The 25626-nt window shown below is 40.6% G+C and overlaps 1 protein-coding gene across 9 annotated transcripts in view; it reads right to left on the bottom strand.

Annotated features, from left to right (window-relative positions):
* The window catches only part of ABLIM2 (actin binding LIM protein family member 2), a 154355-nt gene that overhangs the window by 7682 nt on the left and 121047 nt on the right, over positions 1-25626 (bottom strand). For 6 of the 9 annotated variants that reach the window (XM_076335874.1, XM_076335879.1, XM_076335878.1 and 3 more), the window contains 7 exons: positions 25222-25275; positions 20047-20099; positions 19284-19431; positions 12826-12884; positions 10413-10467; positions 8964-9028; positions 8711-8791 (listed from right to left, as the gene is read on the bottom strand). In XM_076335874.1, the coding sequence (XP_076191989.1) occupies positions 8711-8791; positions 8964-9028; positions 10413-10467; positions 12826-12884; positions 19284-19431; positions 20047-20099; positions 25222-25275 (515 nt within the window). The remainder of the gene's footprint in view (positions 1-8710; positions 8792-8963; positions 9029-10412; positions 10468-12825; positions 12885-19283; positions 19432-20046; positions 20100-25221; positions 25276-25626) is intronic. The other 3 variants (XM_076335881.1, XM_076335882.1, XM_076335877.1) reach the window with 2 other exon arrangements.

Genomic DNA, 25626 nt, shown 5'->3' with positions numbered 1-25626 from the left:
GCAGCCTGGTCCAATGTTTAACCACTCTTTCAGTAAAGACATTTTTCCTTACATCCAATCTAAACCTCCCCTGGCGCAACTTGAGGCCATTTCCTCTCGTCCTATCACTTGTTACTTGGGAGAAGAGACCGACACCCACCTCACTACAACCGCCTTTCAGGGAGTTGTAGAGAGCGATGAGGTCTCCCCTCAGCCTCCTTTTCTCCAGGCTAAACAACCCCAGTTCCCTCAGCCGCTCCTCGTAAGACTTGTTCTCCAGACCCCTCACCAGCCTCGTTGCCCTTCTCTGGACACGCTCCAGCACCTCAACGTCCTTCTTGTAGTGAGGGGCCCAAAACTGAACACAGTATTCGAGGTGCGGCCTCACCAGTGCCGAGTACAGGGGCACGATCACTTCCCTACTCCTGCTGGCCACACTATTTCTGATACAGGCCAGGATGCCATTGGCCTTCTTGACCGCCTGGGCACACTGCCGGCTCATGTTCAGCCGGCTGTCAACCAGCACCCCCAGGTCCTTTTCCGACAGGCAGCTTTCCAGCCACTCTTCCCCAAGCCTGTAGCGCTGCATGGGGTTGTTGTGGCCAAAGTGCAGGACCCGGCACTTGTCCTTGTTGAACCTCATACAGTTGGTCTGGGCCCATCGATCCAGCCTGTCCAGGTCCCTCTGCAGAGCCTTCCTACCCTCGAGCAGATCAACACTCCCGCCCAACTTCGTGTCATCTGCAAACTTACTGAGGGTGCACTTGATCCCCTCATCCAGATCATTGATAAAGATATTGAACAAGACCGGCCCCAGTACTGAGCCCTGGGGAACACCGCTCGTGACTGGCCGCCAACTGGATGTAACTCCATTCACGACAGCTCTCTGGGCCCGGCCGTCCAGCCAGTTTTTGACCCAGCGCAGAGTACACCTGTCTAAGCCGTGAGCCGCCAGCTTCTCGAGGAGAATGCTGTGGGAGATGGTGTCAAAGGCCTTGCTGAAGTCCAGGCAGACCACATCCACAGCCTTTCCCTCATCCACTAGGCGGGTCACCTGGTCATAGAAGGAGATCAGGTTGGTCAAGCAGGACCTGCCTCTCATGAACCCGTGCTGGCTGGGCCTGATCCCCTGGTTGTCCCGCTCATGCCTTGTGAGCGCCCTCAAGATGAACCGCTCCATAATCTTCCCCGGCACCGAGGTCAGGCTGACAGGCCTGTAGTTCCCCGGATGCTCCTTCCGGCCCTTCTTGTAGATGGGCGTCACATTGGCAAGCCTCCAGTCATCCAGGACCTCCTCCGTTAACCAGGACTGCTGATAAATGACAGAGAGTGGCTTGGCGAGCACCTCTGCCAGCTCCCTCAGCACTCTCGGGTGGATCCCATCCGGCCCCATAGACTTGTGAGCGTCCAGGTGGTGTAGCAGGTCGTTGACTGCTTCCTCTTGGATTATGGGGGGTTCATCCTGCTCGCCGTCCCTGTCTTCCAGCTCGGGGGGCCGAGTACCCTGAGGATAATTGGTCTGCCTGTTAAAGACTGAGGCAAAGAAGGCATTGAGTACCTCAGCCTTTTCCTCATCCTCGGTGACAAAGTAAAAGCTTTTCCAGAGTCTTCAAAATGCAAAATAGTCAAACTAAACTGGGATTTACTGGGAAAGGTTTATCCACAGGTAAGTGAGCATTCATGTAACTAACCAGATCTTAGCTCTTTAGGGTAGGTAGTGCAGAGGCTTTGCTGGTGGCACATAGTCGACTTTTTCCTGTATTCATTAGGATGTTAAAAGTATCTCAACTGAATACATTTGGAACAATAGTAGCCTCCTCCCTTCTCCAGTTTTTCTCCTGTGTCCCCCCCCCATTCCCTTCTGTGCCTCTCAAAGTTAGCCCAAATATTACTTTTGGAAGCCCAATCATAATTTTCCGGAAAATTTTCTCTGAATATCTACTGAATTTCTGAATATCTACTGAATTTCGAATCCTCATTTTGCTTTCACAAGGTTTGCACTCTTCCCCCTTCTTTCTGTTGTATTGCTGGGGCTCAGCAGGCTTTTCAGAGGTTTCTTCTAAGCCTACTGCATGGCTAATTACAAAGCTGTAATTAGCCATGTGCCACATTCCCAAGGGAGTATTGAATGTTATGCTCATCTAAGAAGTAATTAAGCTTCACGCTCAATAAATATTTCAAACTATTAAGTAATTAAGTGATAGGGGAGGGAAAATTAAGAAACAGCATGAGTTGCCACCTAATGAAGTTTTGCTAAATTCAAAAGGTATCAAAAGATAACTAGAGCAACTCCATTGATCAGGGGATGAGGTAGTAGGTGCTACAATTGCAGTTACGCTAGATGAGGGCACTTAGTCACAACACTGAACAGTTGGAGCACTTGTGCAACCAAGCCTTGGCAGGAGGTGTAGAACCCCCTCTCTCCTCTGCTTCCACATAGCAATGTGGGTCCCCAGAAAGGCTCTCAGGAAAAGTAGTGTAACAGAAGCAGCGAGGAAAGGAGTCTGAAACCCTTCCCCAAGCTGATGTCACCCCAAGCATCTACACAAGGCTCCTGGATCTGTGGATATAGCTCATCTAGTATCTCAGGGTATCATGAAACTTCACAGAGAAGCTGCATTCCACTCAGCGCTACTACTGTGGGGTACTTACAATCTAACCTCTTGTGAAATATCACAAGGCACACACAAAATTTTCTGTAGTAGCATTGTACATTCAATATTTTCCCCAGCTGAGTCATCCATAAATATGCAAGAAGGTGAAAAGATACAAATATTTCTCTCAGGGATATCAATATATTACCTACATAGTGGTACACATAGAACATCTCTGAGGATAACCTGTGCCATCATTCTGTCATTCAACCAAATGAGCTTTTTCATACTGACATTGACATAAGTAATTGCCTTCAGCAGACTGCTGATAAAAAAAATTATATAATTAAGAAAATAATTCATAAATAAAACTAAAGCTATGAATCCGTAATGAATTATGAAAATATATAGAAGATTTTGAGTTTCAAAAATTTCATTTGATTTAGGTACAAAATACCTTATGCTTAAAGCAGATTTTCCAGTTTCCCTTAGTTTGTGCTTTAGTGCTTCTGTAATACAAATGCTCCACATCTAATCTCTGTTCACTCCCACAGCGTTTCCACTCTGATAGGAATTAGCTTTCATACATATCACATAATTTCTAATGCATATTTTCATTTTATAACGGCTCCTTTCGTAAGGGCTTTGAAAACTTATATAGACATCCAGCACTGATCACAACACAAGCATATGCCTAGAATAAGAAACACCACACAAATGTTTTTCAAGTTAAACAGCGTGAAGTTCCACTGAAGCCAGTGACCTGCACTTTTTCACTCCAGGTTATGAGCTTCATCGTGAAGTGAGCCCGTAACCTCAAATCCAGCCCCAAACTACAAACTGCACTTCTCTATGTTAAAACACACAGCATTCCAGTTTTGTTCCGATTTTCCCCATCTGAGCTCCAGAGGAGGTGGGACACACAACATTACTTGTATGAATGACATCTAGGAGCTGGGGCTGTTACAAATTCAGGCTCAATTACTGGAAACCAGTCCTAAAATGGGTGCAGCCCAAATGGCTAGAACCCAGGGTGATTGTTGAATAAAAAATAGTGGAAAAAATGTCATCCCGAAACCAAATCCAGACAAGCAGTTTCAGGAGGAAAAGCATGTTTGAATTAATGTGAGTGCTCTGTTCAAACAAGACCACACCCGTGTTTAAATCTCTCACTTCTGTTTACAAGAGAACAAGGTGGCAGATGAAGGTTTGCTACTTGACATTCCAGAATATTTTTTTCCTTAGCAATTGTTTCAGTGTATCCTTGTTAAACAAACAATGAACAGGCTCAAACAAAAGTGGAATAATTTACTTTCTACTGTATTTGATAGGCATTAATGAATAATGCTTTTAACTCTCTAACATTCAAAAGAAAAGGCTACAGAAACTAAGATACATTAAGATAAGAAAACCAAATGAAAACACTGAAAGATGGTTTCCAAATGGAAGACTCTATGTTGGCTTTCAAAACTACCAGGCTGTGACCACAAAAGAAATTTTATACTCTGCGATAAAAGCAACCTCAGGAGGAAAAAAAAAATCCATGCAGCTGGGCATGAACTTTGGATGTGTGAGCACTGAATCACATTGCTATGACTAACAGGCAAACAATATCTAATCTAAGATAAAAGTATCAAGTGCATGCTTTTAGGAGCCCAAGGCCTAAATCATAAAAGGTACTGAAGTACTTAAAAGAGGTATCAAGATTTTCAAAAGTGCCCATAAGCCCAACTTCCTCTGGAAAAAAAAGCCAGGCCATGTGGAAGACCATTACAAAACCAGCAGGTAGGGAATGTGCTAATGTGTACCATCCAAAGGTGATATCTTAGTCCCTGGAAACTCAGGGTTCAAGTTGTCCAAAACAGGGAAGTTTGCTCCAGGACAGTTATATTTAAGCCCCTGCATAATAAAATGATCCTTTTGATAAAATGTTCCAAGATAGACCAAATTATTTATTTTTTCAAATGCTTTTGCGGCAAGAGCACCAAATAATCCTATTTTGGAATTATTTTGTTAAGGCTTTGTCTTCACAGAATACACCAACCTAAGCAAATTAGGGACTTATGGAGGTCTTCAAAACAGGGCCAACTTTAAAATTAGACCACATCCCTCAAGGCCACGTCCAGCTGAGTTTTGCATGCCTCCAGGGATAGAGGCTCCACAGCCTCTTGGGCAACCTGTTCCAGTGCACTCATCTCCCAGTGAGGAACTTGTCCCTTATATCTAATTGTAATTTCCCTTCCTGCAATTTGTGACTGTTGCCTTTTGGCCTTCCAGTGACTACTTCTGAGAAGGGTATGTTTTCCTTTATAACCCCTTTACTTGCAAAGGTGCGCTGCCGAATCATGTTCAGCTTGTTTTCCATCAGGACCTCCAAGTCCTTTTCTGCAGAGCTGTTCCCCCCATCTTGTGCTGCTGAATGGTGTTATTCTGTCACAAGTGTAGGAATCTGTATTTACCTTTGTTGCACTTCATGAGGTCCCTGTTGACCTATTCCTCTAGCCTCGCCAGGTCCCTCTGAACGGAGGCTCTGCTCACCAGAGCATCAACTGCTGTCCACCCCAGTTTGTGCCATCTGCAGACATGGTGAGGGTGCAATTCCCCTTCTTCACCCAGACTGTATAATCCAATCCTGTCCTACTGCTTTGTTGTTCCGCAACATTATCTGAATTAACTTGTTCTTCACCATTTCCCGTTAGAATAGCTCATGGGAATGCTGCTCCGTTCATCTAACGCTACAATAAACAGCACTGTGGTAGAGAGAAACTTCTAAAAAAATTCCTGGGCTAAATCGTTATCTAGTGTAAATTCCTCGCATTTCTAATCAGCTTACACTAAACAAAGATCCAGGCTATTCATTCAAAAGCCAGAGTGCCAGTAATGTATTTAAAAATCAGCAGGTCGTTTATTATAACTCGTTCTCAATGCTGCATGTATTAGTTCACTGTTGGCATAAACATCTCCTCGAGAAGCACAAGGAACTGGGCTACTTCTGCCTCACTACTGAGTTAAAACAAGCAAACAAAAACATGCCGAGTGTTTCTACACTTAGATGTATGTGCTTTTGAAGAAAGAATTCCTATTATTTGAATGCATTTATTACCAGCTGAGTCTTCCTAATCTCTAGATACCTCTTGGGCTTAGAAAAATATGCATTTTTACAAGAAAATATTTTTTATAATCCTTAAAATAAATTTCTTACACAACAGCATAATCTAAAAAATACTCACAATGGGAGCAAAGTTAGGAAAACACTACCACCCATTAAAACCCCACCCTCCTGTGGTCCTTAACCATCAGCTGAGGCCTTCATTGCAGCCTCCCTTAATTTGACCCAAGGAGCTAATACCATTTACTTGAGTTCATTTTTCATGACAGGAACACTCAATATAAGAGACTTTCCTTGGAAGAGGGAATCAGAGACAAACAGCAGCTCCTTTTCCAGGACATCTATGCCGGATCATTCAAAGTTCACAACAAACTCTGTTTCACAAACAGGAGCCCGCTTCAAATCAACTTGCAAGAAGGCTGCTAAAATAAATCCAGCTCATGCAGATTTAGTCACCTTATTGCTCCTAAGTAGACCAGGAAATCAGAAACATCACGTGTGAGATATTCTAATCATACTGGACACGGTAAGACCGCTTTCAGGTTTGATAGTTGATGTAAAACACAATGATTCTAGGTCTCCTTTCAGTGACACCGCCTGTACCCTGTCTACAGCCATCACAGCCAGGAGCTTGTTCTGATTTGCAGCAGCGAGAGCAAGGTGAGGCTTCAGCCCGCAAAACTGATCAGAATGAAACTGGAATATTAGAACATGGATTTTTTTCTTAAAAGATTTTCCTAGATAAATCACTCTACAGTTTGGATAATACATGGGCTTAGCAGTGCTATCACCTTCACCGTTTCTGTACGCGCAATCCAGCCCTTTCACAAGTGGCATTGGCTGTGCAGGATGAAAACAGAAGATCAGCCAGCAATCAGTTCTGCTCGGAGAGAGCACCTGCCTCCTAGAGATCCGTGAGCATCGAATCATACCCTCTAGTGAATGTGAAATGGAGCTCAAGAAAAGGTGAAATCTAAGCTTAGTACCTGCTTCCAGTATTCCCAGTGTTGCCCCCAAAAGCTTGAAGATAACAAGGAATGCTAAGTGGGTTCTCTACTAACAGCTGGGGGGGGGGGTGTCTGTGGGTCTAATCCTGGTCTGTTCCTGTGCAAACCTATAAACCCACATAGTCTTGGGCTTCCTGAGTCCTGGGTCTTGCCCAAGCCTGAAATCTGTTGAATGCACAAGTCAGCAACTAAGTTACAATCTTCTTGTTCTTCTGCCACAAGAGGAAATAATGACAAACTGCTTTTCTATGCAAAGCTACTTACTTCCAGCAATTCTGTAATGCAGAAGGAAGGGACGGGGAGGAGGGGAAGAGGCCGGCAGGGAAGGCAACAGGTTGTGCCTGTCACTCAACTCTGCATATGGTTTGAATGCGTAGATGAGCTGCTGCCTCTGTTTTTCCAGTAGTTATAATCCTATTAAAACGTTGCTAATTTAATTGTTTAAAAACCTACCAATCCCTAATAAATGTAAGATGGTCTACAAAGGAGTCCTTCCTGCAGACGCACATGATTAACATCGTGCAGCGATCAGCAGGATCAGCCTGGTCCCCTTATCGCTTTTCTGGTGCAGGTTTGAAGCAGATCTTGTTTATTGTTCTTTTCTGCAAACCTCTGTGAGATCTTTGAAGTGGTCGGGCTCCTTGAGCCATGAGGCACTGGGCTGCACCTGGCGCGAGGCAGACTGAGCAACTCCAATGTTAAACAAACAGCGATCCCAGCTGAGGACAGTGTATGGATAATGGCAGCCAGGACAGGCATGATCCATCCAAAGCAAACTATATGTTGTCTTAAAAAAGCAATTTGGAGCTGCATTTGCTATTCAGACCAGCCTAATGTCTTTAAACAAAGACTCTATTCTTTAATACACCACCACCACCACCCCCCCCGTATATATATAAAAAAATCCTTTATAGGATGCGTCTGGATGAGTATCCCTCCAACTCCCTGATCCTTTTTCTGGACTCATTATGCTTTTTATTATTGCTGTCATGCCTTGTTATACCCCAGGCTTAAAACAGCACACGTTTGAGGCTCTTTTTTCCTTACAATCAAATCAATACCACTTGCCAGGTAATCAGGTGACAAGCACATTGAAGTATTTAAGAACATAACACCATTTCCAAAATATACCACATGTATAAGAATTTGGTAAGTTAATTTTTTTTTATCTTTAATGAGGAACTTTCTGCTACTTCACAGTATTTCTTCTTTTTTTGCTTTAAGATTAAAGTTTCTTTCTTCTTTTCTTGCCACATTAGCAAGTCAAAAATACAATAAATTTATTTAAATATAAATCTCCCCAAAAGTCCAATATTGCTAATCACATAATTTTTATTGAACTATCTCTTCTTCTTGATAGTAATTCACATAAAGATATGTTAGTTTAATAATTTAGGTGAGTCTTTATTCAGTCCTGTCATTACTCTGTCAAAAAAATCAACCTCATGAATTTTGCCTGAACATCAACTTCAGGATTTTGCCTTTGGAAACTAAGCTTTCCTTCACGATAAATTACATCTGCATTTCTCCAGCTTAGACTACTAGTCTTTGAGAGAGGTGGATGCTACAGCAAATCTGTAGCACAGTGATCATGGATCACACAGCCAAAGGAGAGGCTGAATAAGACAATGGACCAGAAACACAGGTCCATATAATTGCAGGATAAATTGAGCTTTTTTATAATACTCAGGTTATTCTAGGAGGGTGTTTTTAATAGGAATTAAAAAAACAAGTTTCCACCCGTGCCATTCCAACTTTCAATATCCTGTATAATCATCCAAAACCAATGGTTTCATCAGTATCTTTGTAAAACACCATTTGGTCAGACATCTGCTAGGTTTTTGGCTATTCTTTTTTAGTTAAATTGCCTACATACTAGTGTTTTGAAATAAAATATAATCTATAATGTTATTCCTCTCTTCTCTCTTCTTTCATTGCTCTTACTTGGGCACAGGAACATCTAAGATGGTAAACAAACAGGACAAAGACTTTCAAAGCCATCAAGTAAATATCATTCCTACCTCCAGCCTGGTCCTGTCCACATCCTTAGGCAATTTCACACGAACTCGGTTTGTTACAATAAGTGTTTCGTAAGGATAAATCTGTTAAAAAGACAAGAGCATATGAACTCCAGCCAAATCTGATTCTGATGTGTGGAAATCACAGTGTGGGGAACTTACTAATTCAAATGGTACATACTTGCATCCTGATTTGACAAATATTTCACTGGGACAAAAATTTACAAAATAAAATAAAAAAAGGAACACATGTAACCTTGCTAGGAAGTGCTGAATCTGATTGTTCTTCCAGTGTTGGAAAAGCCCTTCTTACCTTGTATTCTGCAAAAGAATGAGAACAGGTTCACAGTTTAGAATTTATAGGCTTCTTTTGGAGTCACCATAACGAACATCTAGGTACATCAGCAATTTGTTATGCTATTACGTTTCTCTTACGGTTTTCAATATTTGTTGGATAACTGCATGCATAGTAAGCATTTGACCCCAATGCTCTGAATGCCTATAACACTGTCTATTACCGAAGCAATAGTCCTCGAAATCAAAGGCTTATTACAGAAAATCCATCTCCTGATGCCATTGGGTTACACAGTGAGTATGTCTGGCAAAATTGGGAATTTCTTTTTACAGGAGGCTTTTGTGCAGAGTTAAGCCAGTCTATCATCCAAAAGTCCTGCCCTTATTGTTCTTTACTGAAAATAGTTAAAATATATGGATTATTACAGGTGTGTCAGTTTGGGAACATATATGGAAATCATTGAGTTAATACAATATTCCAAGATGCCAACATCCTGCACTTGGGCTGACTGCAGTGGGAATAACGATAGTGAAGAAAAGATGATTTGGGGGTGTGGGGACAATGATTCCTGGATCTAAACTAGCACAAGAGTATTCTAGTTAGGTCAGTATATGACTATATATGATATGACTACCACAAGGTCATCTATTCACATCGATGATTAAGTGCAACCAGGATAGCCAGTATGTTTTCATAGACCTTTTTATGGTCTGAAATGAAATCAGAGATAAGTCTGCTTTTCAAAATCTGTACTTTAAACTATTCAAACACAGAGACAAAGATTTGTATCAACACAGAGGCATGAAGTGGAGCATTAGAGTAAGATTTTTAAAATGAGATTAAGTGTCTTGGGAACAAAATCCTACTCTTCCTCATGAGGAGACGCATGTTCCTAAATTGCTCAGCTCTTTTGAAAATTCCAACCCAAGTTCCATATTAAGTTCACAGTCCACTTAAACTGAAATAAAAAAAATGAATGCAAATAAATTCTGCTTTTTGAATTCTGTACATTTTAACCACACTGTAGCACAAACAAGAAGCACAATGGACTTTTTTATTAGATACATCTTGAAGGAGTGATTATCTTAAATTTCTTCCTCTCTTTGATACAATACCACCACCTGCTAAGCAAAGAGAACTAGAGGCTGTTGCCACATGTTGAGGATACTGGGATTGACTCAACATGGTTGCACCACTTTATGATGCAGGACTTCAGTCAGGCCTTTATGTTCGGTCAGATAAAAAGAAGATTCTCTGTGATAAACATGATACTGAGCTGGGTCTCTATCTAGTCATTATTACGTGAACTATGGGAAGATCTCAGAATAGTAACCCTTTATGGCAAGATGTTAATGAGCATCCTCAAAGGAAGAAAACACGAATTGGAATGGAAATGATACTACGATGTACCTTTCATCCCCCAGCTCGCCTCCTGGTCCGTTTCGTATTGGCCCATATTTTCAGGCTGAAAGAGAAAGAAAGAAGCAATATAGCAGCAAAATACACCACAAAATCACTCTGCACATTGTTGAGAGAAAAAAAGAAAAACAGTTGGTACCACACAATCAAAATACAGATCCTTGCAAGAGAGAAAGAGAATAGTCTCATTCAAACTTGACGCAGTTGCTCAGGGCAGGAGTCCCGAGTGCTTGCAACACCCATTGATCTATGACTGCAGAGATGGAGCTCTGCCTGTAGGCAAGGATGGAGCGTCAAGTGAATGCCTGGGTCCTCGGAGGCACTGCAGGTGCAGTTTCCTGCCTACGCTGCGAGCTCCCACAGACCAGGGAAAGCTGGAGCTTGGATGACACTCAGAGAGGCAATTGCAGTGTCCTACCAACCCACCTCACCCCTAAGCCCTTGGGACGTTTTTGAGCTCTGATTCCTCGCAGCTTTCAATGAGGCAGAAAGGTGTCAGAAAGCCACCAGCCACCCCCATTTGAAGACCTGGCAGTAAGGTTAGATTGAAATTGTCACATGCCTTTCCCTGCAATGCAGACGTCTTACTGCCGTCATCACAAATCACTTATGCTGCACTGAAACTTGTCTCATTTTGCTTTCTGCTTCACACTGCTGATGCCACTAAGACCAGGAAACACTGTGCGTATGTGCCATAGCTTTGTTTGACCCACTGTCTTTTACCTTTGCTGGCAAATGCTATGATGAAAAACATTACAGGAGATCAGAAAAGCACTATTATATGATTTTTTTTTCCCTGAGTCTCATTTCTGCCTGTTAGGGTATCAACGGTGTGCACAGCTATGCTCACAATAACCTGCAAGGCTCCTTATTGTTTGGTTCTGGTTTATTTTGTTATGCAGCACTGGGATGGCTGATTAAAAATAACAAACCACAAAAGCTGGTATGAACCTGCAATCCAAACAGAGGACATCCATTCTGAGAAGAATTTTGGCCTCAAGGATTTGACCATAAGCAACCTTTTCAACTTTCCTACAGTTTTTGGCTGTGAGGGTGGACCCTTTAGGCGGGGCACATGCTGCCATCTGCTGTTTTCATATTACATTGCATGGCTTCAGCCTACAAGCGCGGCCAACTCCACTGCTGACAGAGTTTGCTTTGGCCTCATCTTTGTGAAGCCTTCTGATGGCTTTGGTGCCTCACCCAGCGCACTGGCTGGGTGCAAGTCGGTCCCTCGCTCGCGTCAGGTTACTGGTAACAGTTATTCTGAAAAGTCAGAAAAAAGCTGTTGACTCATAGGTGGGGACAGGTTTATCTAGACCCTTTCAAATTCCTAAATCTCATTTGATCAAGTTGCAGTGCCCCTGGTTCCTTCAGAGAGGAATTCAAGCAGTCAGGTATTGAAGCAACACAGGCACAATTAGTCTTGTAATATTAACTCAAAGGGATGGACATTTCAGTAGCTACTGAAAAATTAATTTAGCTACTCTCTGACAGTTGCTTTCTTATAGCTCCTTCTAATGACCTGCAGTTTGACTCTTATCACTGGGGAGGTTTAATCCTGCTCATGTCTTTCCAGCTTTCACATCTTCCTTTGGAGAAAGGAGGGAATTTGAATGAGGTCCTGTCCATGTAATCTAGACACAAATCAATCTTCAAAATGTAAGTGTATGTGCATCTATGTATTGCCAACCTATCACTATTAACCATGATGGGTTTATACCGAAAAATATAAGCCATGGACTGAGAACCTGTAATGCTAGATGCCAGCAAGAAAGAGGGTCCACAGTGTCAAAGATGCCTTTTTCCTAAAGACTTACAAAAATTATAAAAAAGGATTAGAAAAAGAACGCCTAGTCCGATCTGATCATAATTTTGTTACGCATTTTGCTTTCTAGATTGCTGCCTGCCATTCTCTCTGTATTGCTCCCTCCCCACCTTAAAAGTACAATGACTGGGTGTGTATATACATACATATACACACATGCATTCTGGAAAAAAAAAGAACAGATGGTTCAAGAAATGCAATGGATGTGGGCTGCTCCACCTTTGCTCTAAGATCATTATTTGCCTAATTATAGGCCTAGCCCTCTCTATCATTAATTCAAGCTATACTGTGATCTATTAATATGTGCAGCCTGTACATTTTGGACCTTTGTTTGTTTTGGGAGGAGAATCAAGATTCCTAATGCTCATGATGCACACAATTAAAAGGAGAAGCCTCAGTCTGTCTTACTCTTGAAGACAGACAATCTGTAAACCACATAGGGTATGAATCTGTCAGACAGGGCTGGCAGCCAAAATACCTTTGAAGTGTTATTACTGTGTAGATTTTCAACTAGTTTCTAAGCTGCCTATTTATGATACTCTATTGCCTGGAGAATGCATTTAAATGTATACCTACCTGATGTAAGCCATTCTTTCCATAGCCAGGTAGAGAAGCAGATTTAGAATATGGAAATCCTGTAAAAGACATAACATACAGCTATAATTTTTTGTAAATCCTTTACAGCCTACTAAAACACTGAATTCAAGAAAACATCCAGAAACAGCAATTACAAGATGAATATGTACATTCTATTAACGGGATGAAATATAACTGAGCAATGCTCATCTTTTATCCATATTTAATGTACATGAATGTCTATAAATAACAGCATGCCAGATGCAATCACCTTACCAGGCATGACATGAAGAGAGTTGTGGGACTCATGTTACAGAAGCCTTATGCAGCTACGTGATGCAAAGCAGATTTGAGAGCTTGTGAAATCTCTGCCTTCCAACTTGGTGTTAAACCATGACTTGAAAATGGGATTAAAGGTACCATCATTTTAGAGTTACATCACTTCTGATCATAATGTATGTAGTCTGGTTTTGGTTTTGTTTCTTAAAAAAGAAGGGTAGGTATCCTACCACTTAAAAAAACCCACAAAAAATTTTTTGCTTTCTTTAAAACTTCTACTGCTTCAAGTGGAAAAAAGCATAAATGAAGATATGGCAATGGATAAAGTAAATCAGTGAGAGTATAAACACTCAAGAGAAAGGAAGTTTTAAGATAGACAAAATTGGCAAAGTGGTGTTACCATGAACAAACTGGATGTAATATGGTGATGAAACTGTGTGCGGTCACTATGAAACAACCGAAGAGCCTTACTTTTAATATTGAGAGTCTAATAAGAAAGTTTGGAAGTTCTTTTTGTCAGTGAAAGGACAAAAAGTGTTTCAGATTAGTTTTTGGTTAATAAAAATAATGCTATATAGAAGTGACAAGCTGAATCAGTTTAAATTAAACAGAAGATGAACAAACACGTGTGTAATAAGCATTCTTGATTCCAGTACAGGAAACTTTGATAAATTGATGCAAAGAGTTACAGAAGTCAGTTAGCTCAAAGAACTGAATGTACAATGCTTCTTTCTGTCAAAAATTTTAGCAATCTGTGTCCAAAGGGGAATGCAGGAAGGGAATCCAGACCCCACTGGATTAATAAATACCCTAAGGAGATGATTAGGAATAAGCATACAGAAAGAAAAAACAAAAGATGGATCAGCAAAGAGCTCACGATGTGCTGAGATAAAGTGAGAACTGCCAGAAGTCAAGCTGAGTTAAACACTGAAAATGATATTAAAACAAATAGCAAAAGGTTCTCCAGCTATCCAAACAAAAAGAGAACAAGGAAAGACGAAATGGGATCACTGGGAGTTACGCTATGTCAGTACACAGCAGAGGTGAAAGGTAACCTAGGTAGGGCTCCAACACTGAAGGAGTATTTCAGCTCCGTTTTTAGGAACAAAAGGTAGAGTACTGAGCAAGGAGGGAAAGCTAACGGAATAAGGGTATGCCAATGAATCACAGTCATGATGGAAACATAATTCAAAGCGCTTAATGTACATAAACAGGGAGTGATAAGCTCACATTGAATTGCAAGTCCAATACCTCTTACCATTGGAGAACAGCAACTATAGTTTTTACATTTAGAATCATAGAATCATAGAATCATTGAGGTTGGAAAAGACCTCTAAGATCATCGAGTCCAACCGTCAACCCAACACCACCAGGCCCACTAAACCATGTCCCTAAGCGCCTCATCTACACGTCTTTTAAATACCTCCAGGGATGGGGACTCCACCACTTCCCTGGGCAGCCTGTTCCAATGTTTCACCACTCTTTCAGTAAAGAAATTTTTCCTTACATCCAATCTAAACCTCCCCTGCCGCAACTTGAGGCCATTTCCTCTCGTCCTATCGCTTGTTACTTCGGAGAAAAGACCAACACCCACCTCGCTACAACCTCCTTTCAGGTAGTTGTAGAGAGCGATGAGGTCTCCCCTCAGCCTCCTTTTCTCCAGGCTGAACAGTTCCAGTTCCCTCAGCCGCTCCTCATAAGACTTGTGCTCCAGACCCCTCACCAGCCTCGTTGCCCTTCTCTGGACACGCTCCAGCACCTCAACGTCCTTCTTGTAGTGAGGGGCCCAAAACTGAACACAGTATTCGAGGTGCGGCCTCACCAGGGCCGAGTACAGGGGCACAATCACTTCCCTACTCCTACTGGCCACACTATTTCTGATACAGGCCAGGATGCCATTGGCCTTCTTGGCCGCCTGGGCACACTGCCGGCTCATGTTCAGCCGGAAAGAGGGAAAAAAGATAGTAAGGAGCTACCAGTTTGCTTCCAACAGAAAACTTAAGGAAAGACTGAACAAAAACATAGAAGTAAACAGAAAATGAATTATATTCACATAGATTTTAATTGGTTTGACATAAGTTAAAGAGACAGCGCCAGACTTGCTTGGTAGCTTTCTTTGTTAAGAGAAATGATTTCTGCACAACATAAATTTTATTGGATCTCATCTAATGTGATATCATTACAGTGTTTGGTATTTGGCCGCACATGGAATTAAACGCAAATCTGAAGAAGATGGAGTTTATCAGAGGAATTATAAGGTCAGTAAGGAAATAATGAAATGTAAGAAATGGGTAGTGAGAACTGAGCAGAGCTGATAGAGAAAAGTGTCAGCATGGACTGGTGTTGAGCTGAAATTGCCTCATGTTTTCACTAATAATCTGGACACCAAAAATAGTAATGGGCTAATAAACTTTGCTGTCTACACAAAGTTATAAAGCACTGCCAATACAGAGGAGGATTGGGATATCATAAACATCTAATTGAACATTAGAGTAATAGAAATGGGATAAAATTTAATAATTCATGGGAAAAGTCATGCGCTTGGGGACTAATAAATACCCCAAACTTCTACTATTTACGCTGAGAGCTCTTAATTTGGAAATGATGGGGAAGGAGACAGACCTAGATATACAGCTCAATCACAAGATGACTGTGAGTTGCTAATGTAAGTGTAAAAAAAGCAAAAATTGGAAATGTCTGTCCTGATACATATAAGATATGGAAATAGTAGTATTTTCAGGCAGTGACGGGAGATCCTGGAGGAATCCTTTGTGCTGTTCTTGTTCATCAGTGTTCAAGTGGGTTAAATTAACTCCACCAGACCAGTGGCCTACAGGATAACTGGGGCAATGAAAGCTCATCGCAGGAAAGAAGGCTTTATAAACTTATTTAAGCTCATAAAATGAAGATGATCTATAAAAGCAAGGGATGTTTTAGAAACATAATCAACCACCATCTGAGGTGTGGTATAAACTACGAGCAGAACTTTTGTTTTCAGCCCCGCAGGGGGTTTCCACATCTGATACAGGGACATAGTGATGAATACTGAATTAGATGGATCACTTCGCTACTCCACTTTGGAAACTAGAAACTTATCACTGCCTGTTATCTGAATGGTAGTGACACCAGAGGGCAAAGAGTATAATACCCGTGAGATAGAATGAATGTATCTGCAACAAAACTATCATCTCTGCTCCTGCCTGGAAGAAGATGCTGGTGTCAAACATCAGTGCGGAGTTCAATTTCTTGGCCTCTTGGCTACAGAGATGGGTGAGACAGTTTTGTTCTATCGCATACTACTCAGTTACCAAGGAAAAATGCACTAAGGTAAAGACCGGTTTGAAAACAAACACAATTCACTTTAGCACGTAGCAGGCGGAGCTGCTCCCAGGCTGCCAGGACTGAGCCACATCCGCGGGCACAAGCGACATCGTGTGGCCGGCTGGAAAAAATCCAAGAGGCGAATAAAGCTGAAATAGCCCAAAACAAGCTAGCAAGACCCACCGACTCCAGTGGGACCTGTATTTCACTTAGCTTCTGTTTCCCATGAACTTAGTTACAAAGCTAAACACGTTTGGTTTTTTTTTTCTTTTTTTTTAATATCAAGGAAAAATATAACACTAAAAGCCAACAACCACATACCGCTCATTATCACATCCAACTGCAGTTGTACCATTACAGTAAATTTTCTGGAGTAACTGGCCAAGATAAAGCAATCTTCCTCTCTAATTAGGCACTAGCTGAACATCAGCTACTCTCTGCATGGATACGGCTCCTGCTTCTTCCAGTACGACATTCGCTCTAACCTGGATATTCTGAGGTTGCCTTTCAGGACATCAGGGATGCATGAACAGCAAGGGTTACACACCTTGCCAGATGTCTGCTTTCCTAAGTATGTGACACTTAAAATAATGAATTATGGTAAATGATTAACTATGAAACATCTACATATACAGAAACAAGACACATTTACACAGGTGGATGTAAGGAGATGCAAGCTCCACTCTAGATGCCTGCTAATTACACAAGCCTCATACTGATGTGCTTTGTTGTTAGATGCATTCTTCTGGGCATATAGCTAACGTAATGTGGCTAAATATCTTCTAGAGCAGAATAACCCTTCTCTGGTTTGTTCAGAGGCTGGACAGATGAACGTAGGGCTGTTTGCACAGCGTGTTTGGACACATTACCAGAGATTCGCAGCCTGATGCCTGCTAACCCCTCCACTCTGCGTGTAACCACCTGGCATCAAACCTATACCCGAAAAGTTTATTTTCTCTGATACTCACTGACTATGCCACAGAGATGGGGCTGAACGTCAGAGTTCTCAACCCTAAGTGCAAGAGGCAGAGAAGCTACTCTTTCATGGCCAACGGGGAATGTGACAGACTACAAATATTCAGAACTAAATAGGGAAACACTGAGTAGAGAAGGAATTACTTAGGATGTCCATGGGTATTAAAACAGTCAGGTGGCTGAATAAAATCATAAAGAAAGAAAAAAAAAAGAAGTGTAAATGTCAGGAAAAGAAAACTTCCTCAGTGTCATTTCTGTGCAATTGCTAATTGGGTACCAGGGCCAACTTTCACGAGGGACAGAGAAACACTGACAAAAAGCAATGGAAAATGAACTACACAACCTATATTGCATTGGCACAGAGGTGATATTGACCCTGACAGAAGTGTGAGCCATCTTTTGCATTTTTAGTTTTAATAGCTCCACATTCCCAAGATAATAAAAAAACATAAAAGAAATGCTGGTATAGAAGAGTGACAGGTATAGCAATATTCTCATGAAAAAAATGGACACCATATGTTGTTCCTGTATAACACAGTTGGTGTGCTACATACTTTTCCCTACTTAAAAGTTGCACACAAGGGCTATTCTCTCAATACATATGTAGAAAAGCATCATATCAACTCCAGAAAGGTTCCACGCATACCCGACATGCGCATTACAATGAAAGGTTTAGGTGTTCATTTCTGGGCAATGACTTACAGATGTTAGGGGTGTGAGGTGGTCAGACTTGGTTTCCCCTGCACAGGGAATCCTACAATACACGTTGTGCACTTGTATGCGATGTCTGGTGAGGACTAAGGAATCAAATCCCCTAAAGTTAGACCAGTGAGGCTGATGATCCAAAACAACTTTTCTTCTTTATCTTGTTACAGCCTTGTGACAGACTTTGTAGCATCTGTTTTTCCTCTTCCTTGCATAACTAAGCCATAATTTCCCTAATATAAGTTGATGGAGCCAGCTATCACGTTACCAAAATGCCCACAAGACTGACATCCTAGCCCTGCTGCTAGACATGCCTCACATTGGATGCATTCTTTTGGAAAACTGCTTCCCCAACTTGTTTACCCCAGATGACCTGCTACTGCTATATGGTGTAAAGTGGAGGAGGCAGGGAGAGGAATGGCCCAGTTATCTGTTAAAATTCATTTAACCTATTTTTTGTCATTTATGTAATATGAAAGTAAAATTCAGACCCAATTCTGATGACCATTTCCTTCACCTCCTGACTTGTTGAAATGTGGAGTAAGAAATGTGTAGAATACGCTTTTGGTACTGACAGCTAGCATGGGCATATGGTCTTCAGACCAGTATTCAGTAACAAAATTACCCCATTATTCCACCCGGAAGATTTCTGTGAACTTATAACTGTGAGCAATAACAAAAAATGCCTATTCTAAGTTAATCTTTGGAGCAAAGTGTTCTTTATGCTTATCACAATACAGAAGCAATGACTCTACCAATATTCAAAATACATAGTTTGTATCAAGGAGTAATTAGCACAAATCAACAATCTGCCTGATACTATCATCCTGTCTATTGAAAACAGATAGCATATAATAAATAGGCACTTTTACCTATTAATGAGGGGCAGATTTTTGTAGTAAGGAACCTCTGGTCTCCAAAGAGACAATACAGTTTCTTTATACAAGCAATGCTGCTTTCACTAATATGAAACTATAAATAGTTTCACTATCAAAGTCTGAAGGCACTGAACACTTACAAGCCATAGCAAAACCAACTGACAAATAGGTGTAATTACGATAGAGAAATGAAGCATAAAGCCAACTAGAGAGCTATGTGGACGAGGCTGCAGCAGGGCCACCTTCCTTTGCCACATTCCTACTCGACAGCACCGGCGGGCCAGGGAATGCAGTACTCACGGGAGTAGCCAGCAGTCGTGCCCTCCTGCGCCCTTGGGAAGTTTTCTCTGTCGGTTCCGGCAGTAAGAGACAGGGACCGCGTGTCTGAATCCGGGGAATTAGTTCTGGTGTCCATATCCCCTTTCAGAATAAGCCAACTGGTCTTTAGCTGGAGAGAGTAAAAGCCTGTTACAAAATTCAGGATTTAACATCTGAATGCAGTTCTCCTACTTCACCTGTCTAGGAAGTCTTGTGAACTGATTGTATGTTTATGCTCATTGCAACTTGTACCATCCTTTATCAAATTATAAAAATTGACTACCTCATGACTTAGACATCACAGCTACCAAAAACTTTTTAACTTTCAGCTGGGCTGAGGATAGTTTCTCTGTTAATTAAGCTGACCACTGCGCCCCGCTTTAGAGGACGCACTATGTCATTTTCTTATAATTAATCTGCTGTTAAGGTTTTTCTTTTATGTTAATATGCACCCTAAGTAAAAGTCCGCAGGCTTAGCTGAATCACCAATGTATATCTTGAGACTGAGTGAAAATCCATGAGATTGTTGCTCTTAATCTCAATATGCCTATTTCTTTCTTTACTACAGAATGTAGATTCCAAACCCTCTGGGTGAGAGATTAAGCTTTTTTGTATCTTCTTGGAAAGACCTAAAAGTAGTAATGATTTATATGAAAGAATAACTTTACGTATGAACATGTTTTAAAAAACAGTTGCTTCAAGAAAGATCAGTACACTACTCCCTTTTGTTCTTTCTGATCATTACCTTCTTACTGTCCTGATCCAAGCTTCCATCCTCCCCTTCTGATCTTCTTGCTGCTGGAAGATTAAGTTAATTTTAAAAATTAGAACAGATTACATTTTTTTTGTCTTCTGTTTTGACTGTGGTTATGTTCCAAATATTTTTAAGAGGGGAAAAAAAACCCCAATTAAAAAAAAAACAGAGCTGGGCATAAAATTTGATGTGTAAAGCTATGGTTTCACAGAAGTACTTAAAATAATTTTGAAATTATTACAGTAATACTCATCCTTCAGGCATACAGTGAATTTAGACAATCTATTCCTGCTGGATTTTGAACCTATCTTTTTAGGAAGAAACTACTTTTGGGGAATGATTGGTGGGAAAAAACCTACATCATAACTTAGGGACAGATTTATACGGTCACTGCACACAGGAGCAAGTAATTTCTCCATTCTTCTGTGTTACCACAACCATGAAAGTACATATGGTTACATAGATATTTTGTGGTCTGCACACCTGGGCCTCCTACGTTCCCAAAAAGGATAGGCAATGATGGTAAAGAAGATAGGAACAAATTTGGTATTACCTCTTCATGAAATCTGTAAGAGAGGCTGTGTCAGGCTCTAAAATTCACAATTTTGTGACCAGCCACTTTTCTGACTATATTGCCCTCTTAGTCTTTTACAAAAAAATATTGCTGATATTTTACTGTTGGTTTATTTTCTTGTAACTTTCCAACTTGCTGAGAAGAAAAACTCACAACTGAAAACCTAAAAGCTATTAATTAGATAATTCCCAACCATCAAATGTGTTTTTCCTTGTCTTTTATGTCCCAGAGTATTGTTCCAGACACTGAGCTACACCTCAGAATCTTACAGAAAGATTTTGTGCCAAATTTCACATCATTTCAAATAAATTCCCAAAATTTGAGTCCTGCTTGCCTTGGTATCCTACTTGTATCATGGTATGTTGTTTTGAGGAGAGTTTAATGGTACAAAACTGGAGTAATGCAATGACCTAGAATAATTTTAAACCCATGAGAAGTCATCGCAACAAGGGGGTTGTCTGCAATGCCTGAGTAAAAGGGCAACACAAGAACCCCATGTAACGCAATGTAGCCAGAAAACATTTATTAGTAATAAAAATAGTATGGCAATACAAAAGTTAAGGCTCAGATTAGACTCTCAGAGACAGAGGTGAGGAAGAGATCAAGTTGCACCGTTAGAAGTGCTGCAACACTCCCAGCAAGTTGGGAAACAACTGTGCCCTCTCCGTTTCCCCGGCCAGTATGTTTGCAGAGGATCTGCCCTGCATCTAAACAACACGGGCAAAAGGCCACCACCATTAACCTTTCAGTGTTAATCTGTTTCATTTTCTGGTGCCATTACACAGCTCACATCCAGACCTTAACTGGTTTTGTTGAGGAGGTGATACTTAAAAAATGACAAATTGCAGTAAGGAAAAAATCTATGGGTTAGAGGTGAAAATCTGTAACTGGATTTTTTTTTCTCAATTTAATGAGGCAAAACAAAGCTGGGTCATAAAATAAAAACAGCATTATGAAAAAACTCAAAGTTTTCAGTTAGCTGATAGCATCCTGACCAGGGCATTTTCCCGAGATGGCAAGCTGCTTCTCTGAGAAAGAAATAGAGAGAAATATCCATATATGAAAGATGAAAAATAAAGTCCCTACATGGCAAGAAGGACTTAATCCTGGTTCACTGATATTTTGGGAGCATACCCTAAATCACCAGTCAACGAGTTGTTCCAGGTTATATATATGGATCTTGCTCTCACTAAATCAGAAATCCATATAGAGAATCTGATGCATTTTTGGAAATTGTTTTTGTTTCAAGATGTTGATGTTTTCAAAGGAAAAAAACAAGTTTAATCCAAAGCATTATTCAGAGATTTTAAATGTTCCACAGGATCTTGAGAGCATCTGACTTCAAACTACTTAAACACCACGGTTTTATACAGAGATCCAGAGGAGTACAACCAAAACCAACAGAGGCCATGAAGGCCTGCCCCTCCCAAGTTCCTGAGAGTCCTTTATACAACACATCGTTGGCAGATAAGTCCAAGTGGCCTGAATTTCATCAGTACCTGGGCATTAGCTTCACTGCTACAAGGGATACTCAGTTCTGCTGTGAAGCCCAATGTCAACTGCATGTTTCACATGGATCACTGCTAATATTGCTGAAGAGCAAACCTCTTCAATTTTTTTAAAACTTTGAATGCTGTTCAAATATTTCTGAAACATGAACACATACAAAAGAACAACCACGCAGGCTCCTGCACTCTTCACCTTCCGACCCCAGCTCTCAGCCTGATCTCTCGTATGTCCCATTTTTCCACCTCCTTTTTTTCATTCTGAAGCTGAGTGTTTATAATAGAAACACAGAAGCTGTAGCTACAGCAAATCTGTTGTGCACTGCTGTAACTGAAACCTTTTAAAGCCAAATGTTTTGGAAGAGCTTCTTGCAGTTTTTGTTTTAAAGAACATTTTTGTGCTTGTTTGTTCAAACTCGGTCTCTTCAACAAAGGAATGTTCTCTGGCTCCTTTTCAGCATGTATCAGTTCAGTGTCCTGTTAGCTTGAGGAGCTGAATCATCAGTTGCTCATGTGTTCATGTTTTAGCTGGGAGTTCTTCCAGAATAAAAGGTAAATTTTATTTATTTTTTAATTTTTTTTTATTGGAAGGAAAGTTCATTGATTTTTTTGTTTTTTGAGTTAATTATGTTTTGCTCTTCAGTAGAAAAACAACGAGCATGTATTTTCAACACAACCTTTCAGAACATCCATAATCTATAAAAGAAAGTTTAAAACATATATCCTTGTTAACCTATAGAGATTGCTGACTCGATAATTTAATTCTCCGCTCACTCCAGTGGCTATGAGGAACAACTTCACAGAGCAGTGCAAAATTGACATAATCCAGACTTCGACTGCATATCTGATGGATGGAAAATTGATATAAAAATGCCTGGCCTGGAACAAAGAAAGCTGCTGCTTTGAATCCTCTTTGCAAACCAAAAATATCTATAAAACTAAATGACACAGACAGGATACAGGACATCGAAGCCGTATCATCAGCTTGTGTAAATCAGTGAAGCCACGCTGATTTACATCAGATGACTGTAACTTTGCATTTGCTCATGATCTTTCCAAACACCACCGTAATATTCAACGTCTTCCTTTGTCAGTAGCTTTTTTGCTCAGCCTGAGTAGTTGCCTCAAATGATTTATATATCTAAAGACAAGAAGGAATTAGAGAGTGTCCTGAAACCAGGACACTTGGGCAGACTATAAGGTTGGCAGATTACACTAAATCAAGCACTAAACCGAACAGATACTATCTTTTTGCCTTAGAGGTAACATCAGTTTCTCCAAGATTAGGACATTGTGAGCAGAAAATGTCTATCAAAGACCGATACTTAAAGTGCACTGAAACATCAGCAAGTCTGACTTTGTCCAAAACCATACCCAGAAAAACCACAGAGGTTATCTAAATCTGGATGATTTGAATGTGCAGTTACTTTAGCATGAAGCACCAGTTCCCGTGAATGTGCATAGGCTGACTCACTCAGTTGGGAGTTGACAATTTTCTTTCTCCTATTACTGTATCAGATCCAAACTAGAACTTCATCCAAAACAGAAATAAATGTCGTTTTCCGTGAAAGAGTATAAAAATGATATCTACATAAAAGCATCATTTTGTGGACTAAATGTTAATTGAGTATTTTAAAATCAGTTAAAGCCCCCTATTACCACAAGAGAAAAATATGTAAAATGTATTTCCCTTGTTCTGACCATGAAGTCAGTGATGTATCTGCAGTTCCCTAACCTTTGACTCACGGAAAGTTATCAGCTATCAGCTAAAGCCAAAGTATGTAAGAACAGACACATGGAGTTTTCTCACTCTTACCTACAACATGGGAAGTCACCTCTGCGCGGACAGTGCTGCAGAAGGTAATAGGGTGGGAAGAGCTGCTCCAACAGAGACACTGCTCACTCCAGGGACAGACTGGACCTTCCCTTGCCATGAAGAGTGGCATCTGTACCCCCAAATGGGGCATCTCCCATCTGTACCCCCAAAGATGCATGCTTTCATCCCCAAAGTGCCTTAGTTACTGCTCACAGTGTGATGAACATCTCTCATGTTTACTTTATTCTCTCATTCGTTCCCAAGCAGGGGAGCAATCATGATTAAAATACAATATTTGGTTTGGGACAGATTTATTTTTGTCCTTTCCTTCTGAGTACAGGAGCACCCCAGTCATGACTTTTAATCAGAAAGGTACTTCTGCACTTTCTAGGCACCCTAATGCAGCAGAATCCATACATCTTTGTTTCTAAAGATTAATAATGGAATTCAGTTTAGAAAATTGAATTCTGTATTTCTAAGCCTGTATCATGAACCAAGACCACTGTCAAACATCACTGAGAATATACAGGCACTGACATCAACATGGAAATTGCATTGATGTTAATTAGTTAAATATACAGCAAAAATAATAATAGAAGAATGCTGACTTTGTATTTCTATTTTTTGTATTTACTGGAGTCTTAAGTCAGATCCTCAGTGGCATAAAACATCACATATTCCTTTCTGTTGTTTAGAAGCTCAGACAGCAGTCTTGTTGCTGGGTCTACCAAAGGTTTTCCGATCATATCTTGCCAATGTAATCAGCTACTGAATTTGTTCCTAACTGCCATGGTGTGATTACATTTGTTCCTGATGTTTTGCAGTTTGAAGAACTTGCAGATGAAAAGTAGATATTTCATATACACCACTTATCAATGAACATTTTTTCCCCAGCAATAGAAGTAAGAATTATTTACAAAAACTAGATATCCCAAGGCATGGTCTGAAAACAGGAGAGCAACCTTCTACGTTTACATGTTTTATATCATCCCATAAATAAGAAAACTGCTTTGAAGTTAGGATCAACTCTGAATTACCAAGACAAATCAAAATATCATTATCCCAGTTTCAGAGAACTTACTGAATCCTTGGACAGACAGCATGCTATACAAAATGCTATTTAATTTTCACATTACTTTTTTTCCTTTTCTATTTGAGATTATAGGGACATAATGAATTGCAAAGACTACAGCAAACTAATTTGGAAGTCAATATGCATTTCTTTACAAAGGCTTGTAGGGAAAACTGCAACAGAGAAAAGCAGACTGTACCATGCTGTTTGTAGATAGGAGGTTTCCTATAGATGTTATCTTTTACGCCAGTGTCTGAGGAAGAGGAAAGAGAAAGGAAAGAATAAAAGAGTAAGCAAGCAGTTCAGACCATGCTGCTCGTCTCCCCTCAACAACACTAAAATGCAAACACTTGAACAAAGACTACACATTCATTCAGTGGTTTGTCATTCATTGGTTATTACCAGAGAATGGAGCCTTACCCATCATCTTTATATATTTAAAACATTGGCTATGCCTACCTATACAGCGACATCCCCCCTAAGTCCCTCAAAATGCTTTAAGACACCTCAAGTGGCATCCATTTGCTGAAACGTAGGTGGTTATATCTGCACAACCAATGTATACTTCATAGACAACAAAGAGAAATTGGCTACACTTGTCACT

This window comes from Aptenodytes patagonicus, chromosome 4, assembly GCF_965638725.1.
Source record: "Aptenodytes patagonicus chromosome 4, bAptPat1.pri.cur, whole genome shotgun sequence".
Classification (NCBI taxonomy): Eukaryota; Metazoa; Chordata; class Aves; order Sphenisciformes; family Spheniscidae; genus Aptenodytes; species Aptenodytes patagonicus.
The sequence above is the reverse complement of the archived record's forward strand: the minus strand, read 5'-3'. Positions and strand labels throughout refer to the sequence as shown.